At 38.6% G+C, this 15,864-nt stretch overlaps 1 protein-coding gene across 14 annotated transcripts in view; it reads left to right on the forward strand.

The window, feature by feature from the left end:
* Window positions 1-15,864, forward strand: part of SORBS2 (sorbin and SH3 domain containing 2) — a 221,197-nt gene that overhangs the window by 116,242 nt on the left and 89,091 nt on the right. For 13 of the 14 annotated variants that reach the window (XM_049632546.1, XM_049632543.1, XM_049632545.1 and 10 more), the window contains 3 exons: window positions 5,384-5,433; window positions 9,565-9,657; window positions 15,767-15,793. In XM_049632546.1, the coding sequence (XP_049488503.1) occupies window positions 5,424-5,433; window positions 9,565-9,657; window positions 15,767-15,793 (130 nt within the window). In that variant the 5' untranslated portion in view covers window positions 5,384-5,423. The remainder of the gene's footprint in view (window positions 1-5,383; window positions 5,434-9,564; window positions 9,658-15,766; window positions 15,794-15,864) is intronic. The other variant, XM_049632549.1, reaches the window with a different exon arrangement.

The following is a 15,864-nucleotide window of genomic DNA, read 5'->3' on the forward strand; positions in this document are numbered from 1 at the left end:
CCTACCACTGCCAGGGAAAGAAAGACGGAGCCAGACACGCATTGGCCACTCAATAGTTTATCCAAAGAGAATGGTACACATGATCCATTCCAAAGTTAATTCTGGTCAAAATCTGGTGCATAACCTCAGCATGCATCATTTGTATTCTTGTGTTTAAACTATGTCTCTAAAAAATCTAACATCCCTCAATGTTTTCCTACCACTTAGACTGTGCTTCCTTTCTTCTAAATAACATCTGAACTGTAAATAGGTCAATTTCAAAATAACCCTAGCAATTATTGGATTAAAATTATTCTATGGAAAATATTTTGGGCAACTTCTCACATTAGCTGAACTAAAATTTAGTCCTATAGTTTTATAGATGTTCTTGGTGCTTCAATTTGGGTCTACAAAAATGAAATGACTTACACAGAATTCTTGGCCAAACTTGAGGAAAGGATTTTGCCTCTGCTTCTTTCAGAATAGGATACCTGATAAACAAGTGAATTCAAGGAGAATTACAAGATTATGAGCACAAAGTCATGTTGGTGTCTTAGCCTGAACAATCAAACATCTTCTTAGGACCCTCATTCAAAAGTTAACTTAGCCAATCTATTGTTATATGCCTGTTAAGAATAAAGATTGCTCTGATCCATAAGAAAAAAAGTGGATGTTAGATCATCAAAAGAAACTCAAGCAGAATTAAAAGATTACAGACACAAGGTCATTGATGAAGGTTTGGGGGGGGGGGTGCAGTTCTTGGGGTCTAGAGCCAAAGGCCAAGAAAGAATTCTTGAAGACATATTTGGTGCAAAAAGGTGATTTTATTAAAGCACAGGGACAGGACCCTGTGGGCAGGAAGAGCTGCTCTGGGCTTGTGTGGAGTAACTCATTATATGCTCTTAGGTTGGGAGGGGGTCAGGGATAGAGTCAGTCTCTAAGGTATTCTGGAAGCACGGTTTCCAGGACCTTGAGGGACTAGCCGTTGCTAAGGAAATGCCATTTATTACCGTTTAATACAACCTCAATCATGAGACCCTTTAGATCCCGGGGCCATAAACTTGGAGTATGATTGCCAGCATATATGTTGGGGCAGTTGAGATAAAGGAAGTAGACTTACAGGATCCTGGAGGTTAGAATAATGTTAAGCTAAGGTTCTCTTTTGCCCCCAGCAAAGTGTCATCCTTGAGGCAGCTGAGCTTCTAGCGGGAGGTCACTCTGCCAGTTTCAAGGACTTGTCAATGGGCTGCAGGCAGTAAGGGAATCTAATATTTCATTTGCCTTACTTTCCTACACTACCATGGCAAACACTTAAACCCTTTTCCTTTGTTTTTGGGTAGCCAGGAGTATCTGAGGAATATCACACATATTTCACCTGGGGCGGGCGGGGGGGGGGTGGGGTGGTTGGGGAGGGGAGCCTGTATTTTGCCCTCAGCTTGTTCCACACTCCCTCATCAGTCACGTTTTTCCCAAGCATGAACAACAAACCCAATCTATTGCCATATGCATATTGGGAAAGAAGGCTGCCGTGACCCACGCCAAAACAAATAGGTTGCTGTATACAACTTAGTATACATATAAAGTTGTTTTTTACATAAAACTTTGGCAAGAACTGAACTTAAGTAAATACAGCTCCCCACCACCTGTTGAAAATCATTTTGACACTAATGCACAGAGTTCTTTGCTCTGTGGGTTATTTGCTGAGGCTCAAGGTGCTCTGCATTTTATCATCAGTTTTCACTGTCTTGGCCCTTGTTCAATTCCAATTTAGGAGAATACTTGAAACACTGTCTCTCCTCGTAGCATGCAAACGCTCTAGGAATTTGATGCTTTCCAGAATAATCTATGCTTGTTCTGTAAATACAATCAAACACACTTTTCCAGGAAAGAACAAAAGAGATTAGATTTGCTTGAGCTTAAATTGTCTAAAGAGGGTTCTCAGTTGTGGACTTGTTAATGGGTTTAGTACAAATCATGGAAATTGAATCATGCATTTTTATTAGTCACCCAAGAAGCCTTTCGGTTTCAGGTTCTTCTGGAAAGCTCAATCACCCGTGGCTCTCCTTTTCACAACGTGGAAAATGTCTTGCCTGATCAGGAAGTTAGTCATTTTACATTTTGACATCTAAAACAATGAGAAGCTTAAAAGCCTCACGAAATTACATTTATAAGCAACAGGATACATCACTTTAAAGATGAAAATCTCAAGGATTTGTGGCGCCTTTCTTTGTTCCTGCTCATCCTATTTTACTTTTTGAGTGGCATATATTTTGTAAACATCTGCATTTGAATTCAAACAACAAATGTTGGCAATTAGTTCCCTAGCTTAGAGTGAAAACATTATTAATTTATATTGGCAGCTTTTGTATTCTGAGAGTTAACCTTCCTTGTGTTTGTTTTCTTTACCAATCAGTAGTGTTCCAAGGCAAACACTAATCTTTGTCATTCAATTCAAACACTAAGACAGGGGCGCCTGAGTGGCTCAGTTGGTTAAATGTCCAGCTTCAGCTCACATCATGATCTCACGGTTTGTGGGTTCAAGACCCACATCGGTCGGGCTCTGTGCTGACAGCTCAGAGCCTGGAGCCTGTTTCAGATTCTGTGTCTCCTTCTCTCTCTGCCCCTCCTCTGCTCATGCTCTGCCTCTCTCTGCCTCTCAAAAATAAATAAATGTTAAAAAATAAATGAATAAAGAAAGAAAGAAATAAAAACTTAGGACAGGTTTCAACATAAAGCGTTCTGAAAAGGAGTGATAAAGTACAATTTGGGAAATGTCCTTTACAGTCCTCATTTTCTGGAGACTGTTTATCCCTTCTTGTTTTAGCAATTGCCTCTGACTTGGTCACAGACATCCCCTGAGGCTTTTCTTTTCCATTTATTTTATCCATTTAAGGTTAACATACTAAGAGTTTTGCTACCGAGAGATTAAAATAAATATGTTTGATGGAGCTTTCTCAAGGCTCCTGCACTGACCACTGCCTTCTTCCCTGACTTCTCTGGCATCTCTTCAATACGGGCCATGTTGAGGCTACCGAGTAGAGTTCTTCACAAAGGGCCACATTTGAAGGGGGGGACGGGGAGGGGGAGCGTGTTCCTCTCGTTTGTGTGCACGGAAAACTAAGAGAGAAAATTCATCAGAGCGAAGTTTCCCTCACTCACTTTTTAAAATCACTTGGCCTGTGAAATTTCACTGTAAAATTCACTGTAATATTTAGTCACTCAGTATTGGACATGGCAGCTCCAGGCAAGAATAGGACACTCAACACGATCAGGTGACACAAAAACTACACAACTAGGATATTATCATCTGTATTGTTTTCAGTTTATAGTTCTAAAAAATAAGTTGGGGTGGAATATCATTACTGTGGTTTTATCCATTCTGTGTGTTTGCTGCTTTAGTGTTTACCAAGTACCAAGGTATTCGGAAGTTAAGCTAATCATTAAAAAAGAAATCCTTGGGGCGCCTGGGTGGCGCAGTCGGTTAAGCCTCCGACTTCAGCCAGGTCACGATCTCGCGGTCCGTGAGTTCGAGCCCCGCGTCGGGCTCTGGGCTGATGGCTCAGAGCCTGGAGCCTGTTTCCGATTCTGTGTCTCCCTCTCTCTCTGCCCCTCCCCCATTCATGCTCTGTCTCTCTCTGTCCCAAAAATAAATAAAAAACATTGAAAAAAAAAAAAAAAAAAAAAATAAATAAACAAAAAAAAAAATTAAAGAGCCAGACACGCAAAAAGAAATCCTTGTTGGGGCTGCCTGGGTGGCTCAGTCAGTTGGGCCTCTGACTCTTGATTTAGGCTCAGGTCATGATCCCACGGTCGCGGGATCCAGCCTGGCATCAGGATTGGCACTGAGTGTGGAGTCTGGTCAAATATCTCTCTCTCTTTCCCTCTGCCCCTCTCCCAGGCTGGTGCTCTCATTCTCTCTCTCTCTCTCTCTCTCTCTCTCTCTCAAAAAAAGGAAATATTTTTCCTCTTGGTTCATAATTAAGTCTCCTATGAGTTAAGTGTGTTTTTTCCAGGCTATATATTTCACCATCTTCTCCCCACCCCTCCCGGTCCTGGGAGAGAAGATACGTATCATTGTACTTAGCTGGTGTTTGCATTTTGATTTTGTTCTTATAATTTCACAGTAGTGATGGGCAAAACCAGGCTTTCTGGAAGAGGTGAACTTCAATGCCCATATTGCAAGACAACGATAGCTGATGAACAGAGCCAACCATATGAGGACAGGAGAAATGGTCAGAAAGGAGGAGAAGGCAAAAACTCTGGCAGGGACAAGAAACACAGGGAGTTCATTTGGTGCTCCTTGCAGAGACTGAGGGAAAATGTATTTATCAAAAGTCTTTCTTGACAGATCATGACAGACTGCTTCATTTCAGCCTATCCCCACTTGTCCATAATGTCTAAATAAGTATTTTAAGTGATCAGATGAGAGAGTGCTGACGTACCTGGAAACCGAATATATGGGGGCTGGAAAAGTTTGTGTTCATCCAACTCAGGAGCAAAGGCAGGTTGGCTGGGGGTAAACCTCTCTTTCAGAGCTCTCGCTCTTAAAAGAATTGCTTCCTATGACAGCACGTCCTTCCCCTTTGGTCTTGGTGTATGGAGAAGTAAGAAACTCTAAAAATGGGCTGAAAGAATATGCCAGGGAAAGAACTAGGTCATCTCACATGACATAAAATAATGCACAATATCTTAAAACTTTTTCTGCAGCCGGCAACATTCCAGCAACCATTTCTAGTGAATTAACCTCAATTGTTACACAGCAAATACTAAATTGGGAAGAACCACAGCATCAGGTACTGAAACAGAAATAGGTTTTATATTTCCTGTGTCTTAAGAAGAAAAAATAGGTGCATCTCATCTTTCTTGACCGTTTCCTCAAAATATATGCTCAATTCATTAACTATTCCCTGGTAAGAAACTGACCCAGTAATAAATTAAATAATGTAAGGTCATGATCTCAAACAAAATAAATTAAATAATGTAATAAATTGAACAATGTAAGGTCATGATTTCAAAGTACCAGACTACCTTTCAAAATTCTGGAAGAGGACACTTAACAACCAATGACCCTTTGGGGCTTAGAAAACAAAAACTCTTAGCATAAATGTTTGTGAAAGAAATTTAATTTTTAACACAATTGAATTCCTCGCCATTTTCATCCATTAGTGGTCACCATTAAGCAAAAACCTAAGTTTATGTTTATGATCAAGGACCAATAGTAACTGAAGTTTAATTTGAATAGAATTATACATTCTGCCTACCTTATTCACCCCGATTTAAAATAAGACTAACGGTAATGTGCTATTAACTCACAGGTACACCAAAAACAAAACAAAAACACTTGTTCATGGTATTTTGTTCCGCATACTAGTGAGCAAATTAATGCATCGTTTTCTTTCTACAGGAAAACTGAAGATTTTAATAACAAACCCTCCAAGGTCAAAATGAATACAGGTATGCTGTTTCTGTTAGTTTCGACCCTTTCAAAATCATCTTGGCCCTAAATCATTAGGTTTAGTACTCTGCTGATCTGATTAATCTAAATTCATTACTTGACTTCTCTGTTTTTGTGCTCCAATCTTATAGCTATCAAAAGTAGACTTTTCTGTTTTGTTATCTACTCTTACTCCCTTTTTCTATGATCATATCTTGAAATGAACAGGAGTTCCTAAGCCCTAGGAAAAAGTAGCGTATCATTTGATGCATACATTTGTAATTTCTCACTTAAAATAAGCTAAATTCATAGGCAACTTGCTGCAGTAGAAAATATTCAAAGTCCCCCTTTTATAAACACTTCACGTTAACGATGTTAGCAGACAGAGTGCCAAAGCTTCATGTGAGATCAGCTTAATTATTCTAGACATAATACACATAAAGTCATAAGTACTATATTTTTAGAATGAGAACACTGTCTCCAAATAGCTTTAACAACACCGAGGTCTCTGAACTCTGTATTATGTAATGATGCACGTTAATTGTAACAGTGTTTACAACACATGCTAGGTACATATGAATTTTCTTTCCACAGTGGAAATATTTTGAGTTCTATTTTCACCTTTGCCCCCTTGACACTTTTATATGGGCTATCAACTGATTCTGAAAAACAACTTTCTCACTGCAATTCTGGAACCTGTGTTCACAGATAATGCCATTTCCTTCCACAAGTGGCCCCTGGAAAGCTAGCCAGTTACTCCGTGGCAAAGGGAAAAGGGTGGCCCGAGATATTTTCTCACATCAAGCGGCTTGCCTGGTTGCCATCTCTTAGTGTTAGCAAAATGCTCTGAGGGACGATTAACAACCATTGGTGAGAACCAATATCCGATCCCTAGATCAAGTGTAGAGATACGGACACTTGTCTTTCTGTCCGTGATCCTGTGGTTGCCCCTTAGCAGAAACCTGCTCTAGCTGACCTCAGAAAAGTGTGGGTCAGCCGGCCCCCAAAAATGCAGTTATAAATGTGGAGAGTAATAGGCGAGATGAGGATATTGGAGACAGTCAAAACATATAAGGAAAGCTGAGAAATCAAGAGAGATGATAACCCTAGAGAAGAACCAAGTAAAGGCATTTGGACAGTTGGAGATGTGGGACAGATGTGGGAGAGTTAGACATGGGAAATGAAAGGAGAAATATTACAAGGCAAAAGGATTGAAGAAAGCAAATAGAACAGAGAGAACACAGCTGAACAGGAGAAGGCATGGTGGGACAGTTGTCACTCGAGCAAACTGTCCACTTGGGGAGGTTATATTCATTCATTCTTTGCAGGCATCTCCTCACGGATTAAAGTTGAATCTAACTTCCCAATTTGTGGAGTGCTGATTTGCCTTTATAGTATAACCCTATTAATGACGGAGGTGTAATATGTGATCATACTAAATATGTCATATTCATTACAACGCATTCAGTAATTAATCTTCCTAGTGTTGGAATTCAATCCTTAAATAGTAAAGTAGGCAGGGAGAAATTCGTGTGTTTGTTTAGGTCTCTGGGGTACTTGAGCCAAGTTATCACGCCAAGTCTGTTACATGAATGCAACCCCTTCTAAAGCATGCTCTCATTTAAAAGGAGTGAGTGTGGCTCTGTATAGAATGCTGATTTGCAAAGTTACTTTGCTTACCTGGGTGAATTTACACACATACAGGCATGCAAAATATGATATTCGAACATATGCATACAAAGTGGGTTAGAAGTGACTGGACCCTTTTGTTTAAAACGCCACAGTACTAAAGATAGCATCCTCACTTTGAGATCTCACACACATCTTCAAGAAAGAACAGAAAGTATCAACACATGAGTAAGTAGATACAGAATACAATAGATTTTTCTGTTCTAGCAATTTCACAGATGTCTCAGCTTTTCGAGGGGAGCTCTTTATTAGACAGTGAATAAAAAATGGATTCTCACGTCATTTTATGTAGGTCTTAGCTTAGAATACAGACACAGTTTAACCCGGAGGTTCCTACACTTTCTGGTTTTATAGTGCCGAGATAGCTTAGGAATTTTTAGCCATCCTCTCAAGCCAAAAGAAATACTTCACAGTTCTATTTATTAAGCAGTAGGTGCAGACAACTTAATAAGTACCCATGTTCTACCAACTGAGAAGCAATTTGAAAAAATAATGCACTTTCACTTAAAAAGATAATCATTTTTTTTATTCTTTATAACCACAGGTACTTACTAATGGGATGTGTGTGCCTGTTGGACGCACACAAAACTTGTCAGACCATGGAATTAGGGCATACATCACCACTCTCTTTTCCTGGCCCCAAATTATTTTCAGAGGGTCCTTGCTTTTTGCCGCGGTGATCACCAACACCCAGCTTTTCAAAGATGTGATATCATCTAAAGGCAGACCACACAACTGACTACGTTGAAAATGGGACTAGCTCAGGCTAGTAGTTTTGTGCAGTGTCTGATAGGGATCGCTGTGTTCTCCTCGAGAACACAAAATATCCTCCCAAGCCCTTGTGAAGCTCCTGATGGGGCCCGGGGGGGCCTCAGCACGCAGTTTTGGAACCATGGGCTGAAGGAGTAAACCCGAGTCTCCTCATTTTGAAATTTTCAGATGTTCAGAATTAACGGAACTAGAAGATAAGACTTCCCGGAGGTCACTGTCCACTTTCGACGCCCTTGACTACACGATCCTTTTAGACCACTCATGGCTGCTATACAGCCCACATTCAGTGACATTGCCTCCATTTTATCCGAAACACTCCTCTCTTGTAGATTTTATTTATTTATTTATTTATTTATTTTTGCAATTTGCTAAAATCCTCTTGGTGCCCCTCTTACAGGTATCTTTAGTACTGTATGTTTCTACCATTTGTGTCTATGTTTGGCCTTTGATTTATTTGACTTCGCCTCTGTTGCTTCATTTTTCTGCTCTAGTTATCATCTGCATTAGGAAATCGTGATTTTCAACATATATCCAAGAAATTCTAGTTTGATATGGGAATCATTCCACCACTTGTAAATTCTACTGATCTTACTGCTTGCGGTTTTACCAATAATTAGTTCAAGTCGCACTTCTAAGCTCTCTTAAATTCTCTCACTTCCCATACACAAAGTGCATCCTCTTCTTTAAGAAATAAACGAAAGGGGAAAAAAGGAGATTAGCCTGTGGCAATATACGATGATGATGCTATCACATTGGTGGTTATAGGATTTGTTTTTCTTGTTATAACCTCCAAAAAGAATTCAATTTCAGTTGTTTTCATTCCCGGAGAAGGAGCAAAACTATTTATTGCACATTCCATGTACAAAGGAATGTGGGAATGAAATTGGAATCTGTTCCTAACTAGAACGTGAACCTTCCAATTTTAGAAGTCTTGCTACTCTGAACTTCTCATATCATGTTAAATAGCTGATGCATTTTCACTTATTTTATTTCATGTTGTGATTTCCATAAAGTGTAAGTATACAGATCATCATATATATTGTTCAAAGGTATAAAAGCAATTTAATTTTTTAAACATTGGTCATTGCAATCCTGTATATATCAATATTGCCTTTGATTCCAAATAGGAAGACAGAGAATTTCTAAAATGATACATGTTTCTTTATGAGTCCTATAGATCAAATAGACCATGCCTGTATCAGTTAATAACTTTTACTTCAAGAAGTGATTCAAGCTACTTTTAGGAACCATAAATAGCTAAAATACAGTAAAACCTAAATGATGGATACAAAACATACTATATCATACGTCTCAGTCCTGAAATACAGGCTGTCCATAACTCCAAAAGCTACTCACACTGCTTATAAATTTAATATTAATTGAATTTACATGTTACAAAGTTGAGTTCCCTATTTGTGTTTTCATTAAAGAAAACCATTAACATATTAAGTGTAAAATCTGTGTTTTCACTAAAGCATTGGCATCTATTGCTAAAACAGACTCCTGGTTTTTCGGTTCTGTTTTGTCTTAGTCTGGGGTGGGTGTGAAATTTTCAGATGTATCCCATGGTTACTCATTCTGGCTGTTCATCTTCCTCATGGATGTCTGGCACATTCCACTTGAAAATGCATGACAGTGCATGTGCTTTCCCCTTTGCTGTGGCCTCTGCTATATCATTTTTTTGCTTTCAGATAGCGGTGGGTGTGCTCGCAAACGTGCTGCCATGTCTGTTACATTAACATCTGTGAAGAGAGTTCAAAGTTCTCCAAACCTATTGGCTGCAGGTATAATATCACTAACTCACAGAATGTCACAATCTACTGGCTTTATCTGACCTTTCTCTCCTTCCAGAATTATCCTGTGCGGATGATGAAAGTGGCTGTAAATACCTTTCTAATGCCCTACGAGTTCTTATTTTTCTTGTCTCAAGAATAGCTCCCATCCCTTATGACTGTTTTTATTCTAAAAATAAAAAGCCAAACGAAACTGATATCTTGCAAAAAGCATGTTAAAAATCTAATTAAAAACGACAGTCACCTGACAAAAATGTGTTGCGTAACAGCTACAAGTGTTAATAACGAATTCAGTTTTTTTTTTTCCACACGAACTAAAGCAATATAATATTCAGTTAAGATAACTTCCACATGGTTTAGTTGTTTTCTTTTTACCTGAAAACTGTCGGGTGGTGGGGACACAGGGTCAGGAAGAGGGACTTTCAGGAAACCGAATCATTATGAATTCACTTCTTCACCAAAGGTTGCAAACAATATGATAGAATAATAGTTTTGAAAAAGACCCTGAAACGTGCTTTAATCCAGTCACCAAAGACTCTTCTAATATATATTTTAAACGTCTTGATCCGAGTAAGATTAATTGGTACCCTCAGATATAAATATCTGCAGAAAGCCATTGAGAATGTGATATTTCAGCATCCAATGAGGTGGGTCTCTGGATGACAAATGTCTATCTGACTTACCTAAGCCTGTGGGCACAACGTGCCCTGAGAGGGGCTGTTGCTGTGGAAGATGAAAGTGAACCCAGCACCCCCAGTGTCTGTAGGCCCTGAAATATGCCTAGACCTTATTGTGACTGGTTTGTGGGTTGGCTGGTTGGTTAGTTGGTTTGATTGTGGGTTGGTTGGTGGGGCTTCCTTGTTTTTTATTTGTAATATTTGTAAGTTCGGGAGAAGTTGGAAAGAGATTGAGAGTGTTTAGATAATTTTAATTCATACTCTGCATATCAGTGGCTTTAATACACATACATTTAGTGGTTAATTATAGTGAGAATGTCCTTGGTTAAAGCCACTTGATCCTAAAGTACTCAGCTATGCTGAGGGAAAAAACAAGCTTTCACATGCAGAATCCCACTCTTAGCCACCACCACCTCCAGGTCACAAGTGTATTTCAATGTACAAGTTTAAATACCGGTCCAGGTGGTTCCATAATATATTACATTTTTTAAACGCAAATTGCATTGCAAGGTATGTAGTATGACATCATTTTGGTTAAGAGAGATCTTCGTGTATGTATTTGTACATGTTTATTCCTGTGTATATGAGCGTGGAAAAATGTCAGAAAAACTCAAGTGTCGTTTATGTTGGATACCCGAGAGAAAAGGGAATAAAGGGCAGTAAGAAAATAAATAAATAAATTGATTGATTGAGCGGTTAAGTAAAGAAGTAAATAAATAGAATTCCAGGGCCATCAGGTGATCGGAATGCCTGACCACAAATGCCACCGGCATTTCAACCAAGTAAAATTCTGGCCCAAGCTGCTCGGACGCGGACCATCTGAGGGGACCATCTAGGGAATGTGGCACTGCTTCAACAATGCCAGATTGTTACGATTTACAAAAGCTTATTAACGGAATAGTAGCACATTGAAACAGAGATTGCCATTTTGGAGACTCAAAACTAGAACACCATCAATTTCATAACACTCAATTCAGGAGAAAATATTTAATGCTTCAGAATCCAAATAATGGACAAGATTAAGTACTTTAGGAATATGAAATAATCTTCAGTAATAAGAGTATGCAATGGCTCTGGACCATTTAAACTTTTAAAAAAAAATATTCATTTTTGAGATAGGGAGTGCAAGTGGGGGAGGAGCCGAGAGAGGGAGAGGGGGACAGAGGAGCCGAAGCAGGCTATGCACTGACAGCAGCAAGCCTGATGCAGGACTCGAACTCACGAGCCGTGAGATCATGACCTGAGCCAAATCTGCATGCTCAACCACCTGAGCCACCCAGGTGCCCCAACCATTTAAAATTTTATATCATTAGGGGGCCCCTGGGGGGCTCAGTCGGTTAAGCCTCCCACCGTGGCTCAGGTCATGATCTCACCATTCCCAGGTTCAAGCCCCATGTTGGGCTCTGTGCTGTCAGCTCGGGGCCTGGAGCCTACTTCGGATTCTGTCTCTCCCTCTCTTTCTCTGCCCTGCCCCCACTCGTGCTCTGTCTCTCTCTCTGTCTCCCTCAAAAATAAATGAACATTTAAAAAAATTTTAATTTTGTATCAGTAGGAGTAAGATTTCTAGAGAATGAAGTCCCCTGAACTTTGCTTTTCATTGTTACATTAAAACTGGATCTCTTTTGTATTTATTAGACACATGAGACATGATTCCTTTCTCAAGGAACTTTTAATTATGCTTTGAAGAAAGAAATCAGCCTCTTTATGCCTCTTACATGATACGGTAGCCTTCACAAGAACTAATTCGACATAGTGTTTTTTTGTGAACCAAAAGAGGATTAGTAAGTACTTACTACATTAGGTATTATTAAAATAAAACAACCTTTAAGTAAAAGACTACCTCTGCAAAAGATTCTAAGCTCCTCTCTCTCCCCGCTCAGTCACAGAGTCAGTATGAGCTGCTAGCGATCAACTATTTGTCCTTTAAATCGGTGTCTTTCTCTTTATCTTTTAGGAGAAGTAATGTCCCAATGGGCAATTCATAGCACACAGAGATTTTCAACCTAAGCTAGAGCCACAACAATAAGTATGTTGGCTATAGACTACAGAGATACCATAAGCCTCTCAAAGGACATTTTATTTTACCAAAATGCGTGGCAGTCTAAGATAACACCAGTATGGTGTTATGCTTTGGGACTGGACCACTGTGGTAAGAAACTGGGTCTTACCAACACCACCTGTGTATTATATATACACCCTTGGGAAATTCCATCTGTTTGGACTTCAAGTTTCCTTTCTTAAAAAAAAAAAAAAAAAAAAAAACCCAAAAAACAAAAAAACAAACCAAGAAAAAATAAATTTTTTGACATTTCCTACCTCTCTGAGAACATAATCATTTCCCAAACTCACAAGGATTTGCCAAAATTAAATAAGAGTAAATGAAGAAAATAAATAAAAAGGCTTATCACAGCACTTAGAGACACAGTAGGCGTTCAATTAGTTGCCTTGAATTAATGTGTTTAATTAATTCTTGCAAAGCATTTGAACCCTCTAAAGAAAGGAACTATAAGAATTAAAATCATCATAATTTTCACAAAAGTATAGTTTATAATGTCTAATATAGCATACCAGTGGAAAGGAATTTAAACAAAACCTCAGGGGAGAGATTATGATATAACAGGTACCACAAACACAGCTACATAAACATCGTAATGGTGGAATCATCAAATTGGAAAGGACCTTTGAGGGCATCCAGCCCAATCCCCGAACTGAGCCACGAATGCCTCAACAAGTTCTGTGACAGGTGTCCACCACCTTCTGCCTGGACACAGGGAGTGTTCGTTGTACCAGAGAAGAGACGTCGTAGTTCTTAATTCTCACACACCCTATTCACATGCACATGCAAAAGAGTCAGGGAATGATAAATCTGTCCCATTTACTCATTCTTTAATTTCCAGAGAAGCAATGACCATCAACTACACAGAACATTAGAAACTAAAATCTCTGATCCCTGGAATTCAAGCTCTGTTTTTTCACAAATGAACAATCATGAATCACGCTCAAGATACTGGGCAAAAACCATTTCCCCCACGAATCTGCCAAATCATTTACATGCTAGACCTTTAAAAAAAAAAACCCTATATTCTCTTTATTTGGCATGGTTCCAAGACGCTTTCTATTACCTGCTCCAAATCACACTTGCCCTCCCTTTCCTAAGCTTTCTTGGCAGAAATTAAATAAAAGCAAGGCTATGGTGAACAGTATTCACGTGGGATGGTATTTATCTTTCAGTGCCTCTGAAAAATTATAATAAAATAGCAAATCAGGACTTGATGTATTAGCTTTATACAACTGGATTTATTTTAAAGAAACAAATGTTGTACATTTGAATATCCTTAAGAGACCACCCACTTAAGAGTAGACTTTAATCGTTAACATAAGACTCATTAACATATGGGTTCATCCTGAAGTTTTAATCCATGGCCATTTTTCCCCTTTCTCCTTGCTCATAATTCTACACACTTGTGTCTACCATGGTAAGCAGGGCTATTCAGTAGAACTTATCCTCATTATTTTTTTTTTATTTGAGTACAGTTTGAAAAGCTCGCCATTATTAATATCTCATATTTCCTGTAGCATACGTACAGTTTCATTTGGAAGTCCCTGGGCCCAATACAGGGGACGAGGGAAGCCTCTGGTTGAACCTAGAGTGACTATCTTGTGAGTCTTGCACTTAATGTTTATTCCCCTGTTGATTCCATAATCTCCAGCATGGTCACCAGTAAGAAGAAACAGAATTGCCCTTCTACAAACGACCAATTAGATAAAGGGTATTTCAAGCATCCTTCAAATCTGCTCTAAATATACCTTCCTCCCCTTCACTGTGTCTATACCTCTTGTACCTCCAAGCATCTGACTCCTTCCGCCTCCATCCCCGGCATATACCCACACACCCTTCATTATAAGCTCAGTTTTATCAAACTAAGGTGAAATAAACTCCCTACTCTTACACAGATAATTATGATATAAATAATAATTATTAATGCTCCTTCCCTTCCATTGCCATTCCAGGTCCCAAAACTTGTTCCTTGTCCACAAACAGTATGTGACACCCAGGTGGTTATTACATCTCTCTCCCTGAGGGCCCCAGAGCAGACTTCTAATGATTGCTCTTTGTTGCTACACCATGTTTGTTTTCTTTATAAAGTCCTCATCTTTATGAGGTCATTGAGAATTTCAATCACTTCTGCTTCCATTAAATCCTAGAAATAGAATCTAGTAGTAAGCATTTCACATGTAAGTCTTCAAAGTTATTGCTTTTCTTTGCGGTAGCCATTTTATCATGGCAAAATGATTTTGAACTCATTGGAGATAAATTCCATACTAAATTAGCAATTATCACAAAGGATGAAGATTTGTCAGTCTTCTCTAACTCACGTGAGCAAACTCTCATTTCTCAATTCATTTTTGTCACTCCAAATTCATGTGTTTAGATTTCAAAGTATCCCATAAGCGTTAGAAAGAAAATGAAGAGTCCTTTTCACATGTAACATTCGTGTTCTATCAGGCATTGAAATACAGCAATTTAATAATGGTCTCGGGAAACCTTGAGGAGGAGTCCAGGACTGGACAGAAGATCAGGCTGGATGACCCCTAAGGTCCTTTCTAAAGTTCAGGCTTTATGATTATGTGAGAAGTTGGCCATGTGGTATAAAAGAACAAACGATTACCTCAAGTGTACCTCGGTTACAGAGTATTCTTGAATGTATAATTCAAATAAACCCCATAGTAAATATGCCATTGAGCCATTTTCCAACTATGTTAATACTGAACTTGTTTTCCATAGCTTTCTGCAAGACAATGGAATATACCGTAACAGCTCTTTCATATTTGAATACAAAATGATTTTAAAATGGCAACAAGAAGAAAATTTCAAAGTCCAGAGAACGATTTGAAAATATTGCAGAATATGGTGGAAACACCTACACTTTCTTAAAATATAAAAATGAAATGCAGGCTACAAAAAATTGACTGCTATCTAACATAGGACTTGAGTATGGTTACTAACACCAGGGCAGTGAAAACTAAGTATCTCGTGGCTTGATTTAATGCTTGGAGAAGCAGTTATTGTTTTCAAACCAGATACCTTTTGATCCTTTAATTTGATATTTAAAAATTCATATATCCAGCTTGGGCAATAATAAGATAAAATTACATGGTTGCAATATTATTGAGGGGAAAAAAATCAGTGTTTGTTATATGTGTTAATTACATATTATGTTTAATGAATGATATTTTAATTGAAATAAACATAAATGCACAAGCCTCTCATTTAGTAGATTGGACTTACTTCGAGTTTTAGAAATGAGATCATGTTTGCAAAAAAAAAAAGAAAGTGGTTGTGGTTCTTTCCCAAATGATCTTTACTAGACTGTTTATTTCTTTTACCCTGGTATTAATTTCAGCATTTCTTTTTCTTTTAGGACGTGATTCTCAGTCACCAGACTCAGGTACAGAAAAGCTATTCTGAATGACCATTACATTTGTTGTGAGTTTTTTTTTTGTTAACATATTTGTAGTC

Source organism: Panthera uncia, chromosome B1 (genome assembly GCF_023721935.1).
Source record: "Panthera uncia isolate 11264 chromosome B1, Puncia_PCG_1.0, whole genome shotgun sequence".
NCBI classification, from domain to species: Eukaryota; Metazoa; Chordata; class Mammalia; order Carnivora; family Felidae; genus Panthera; species Panthera uncia.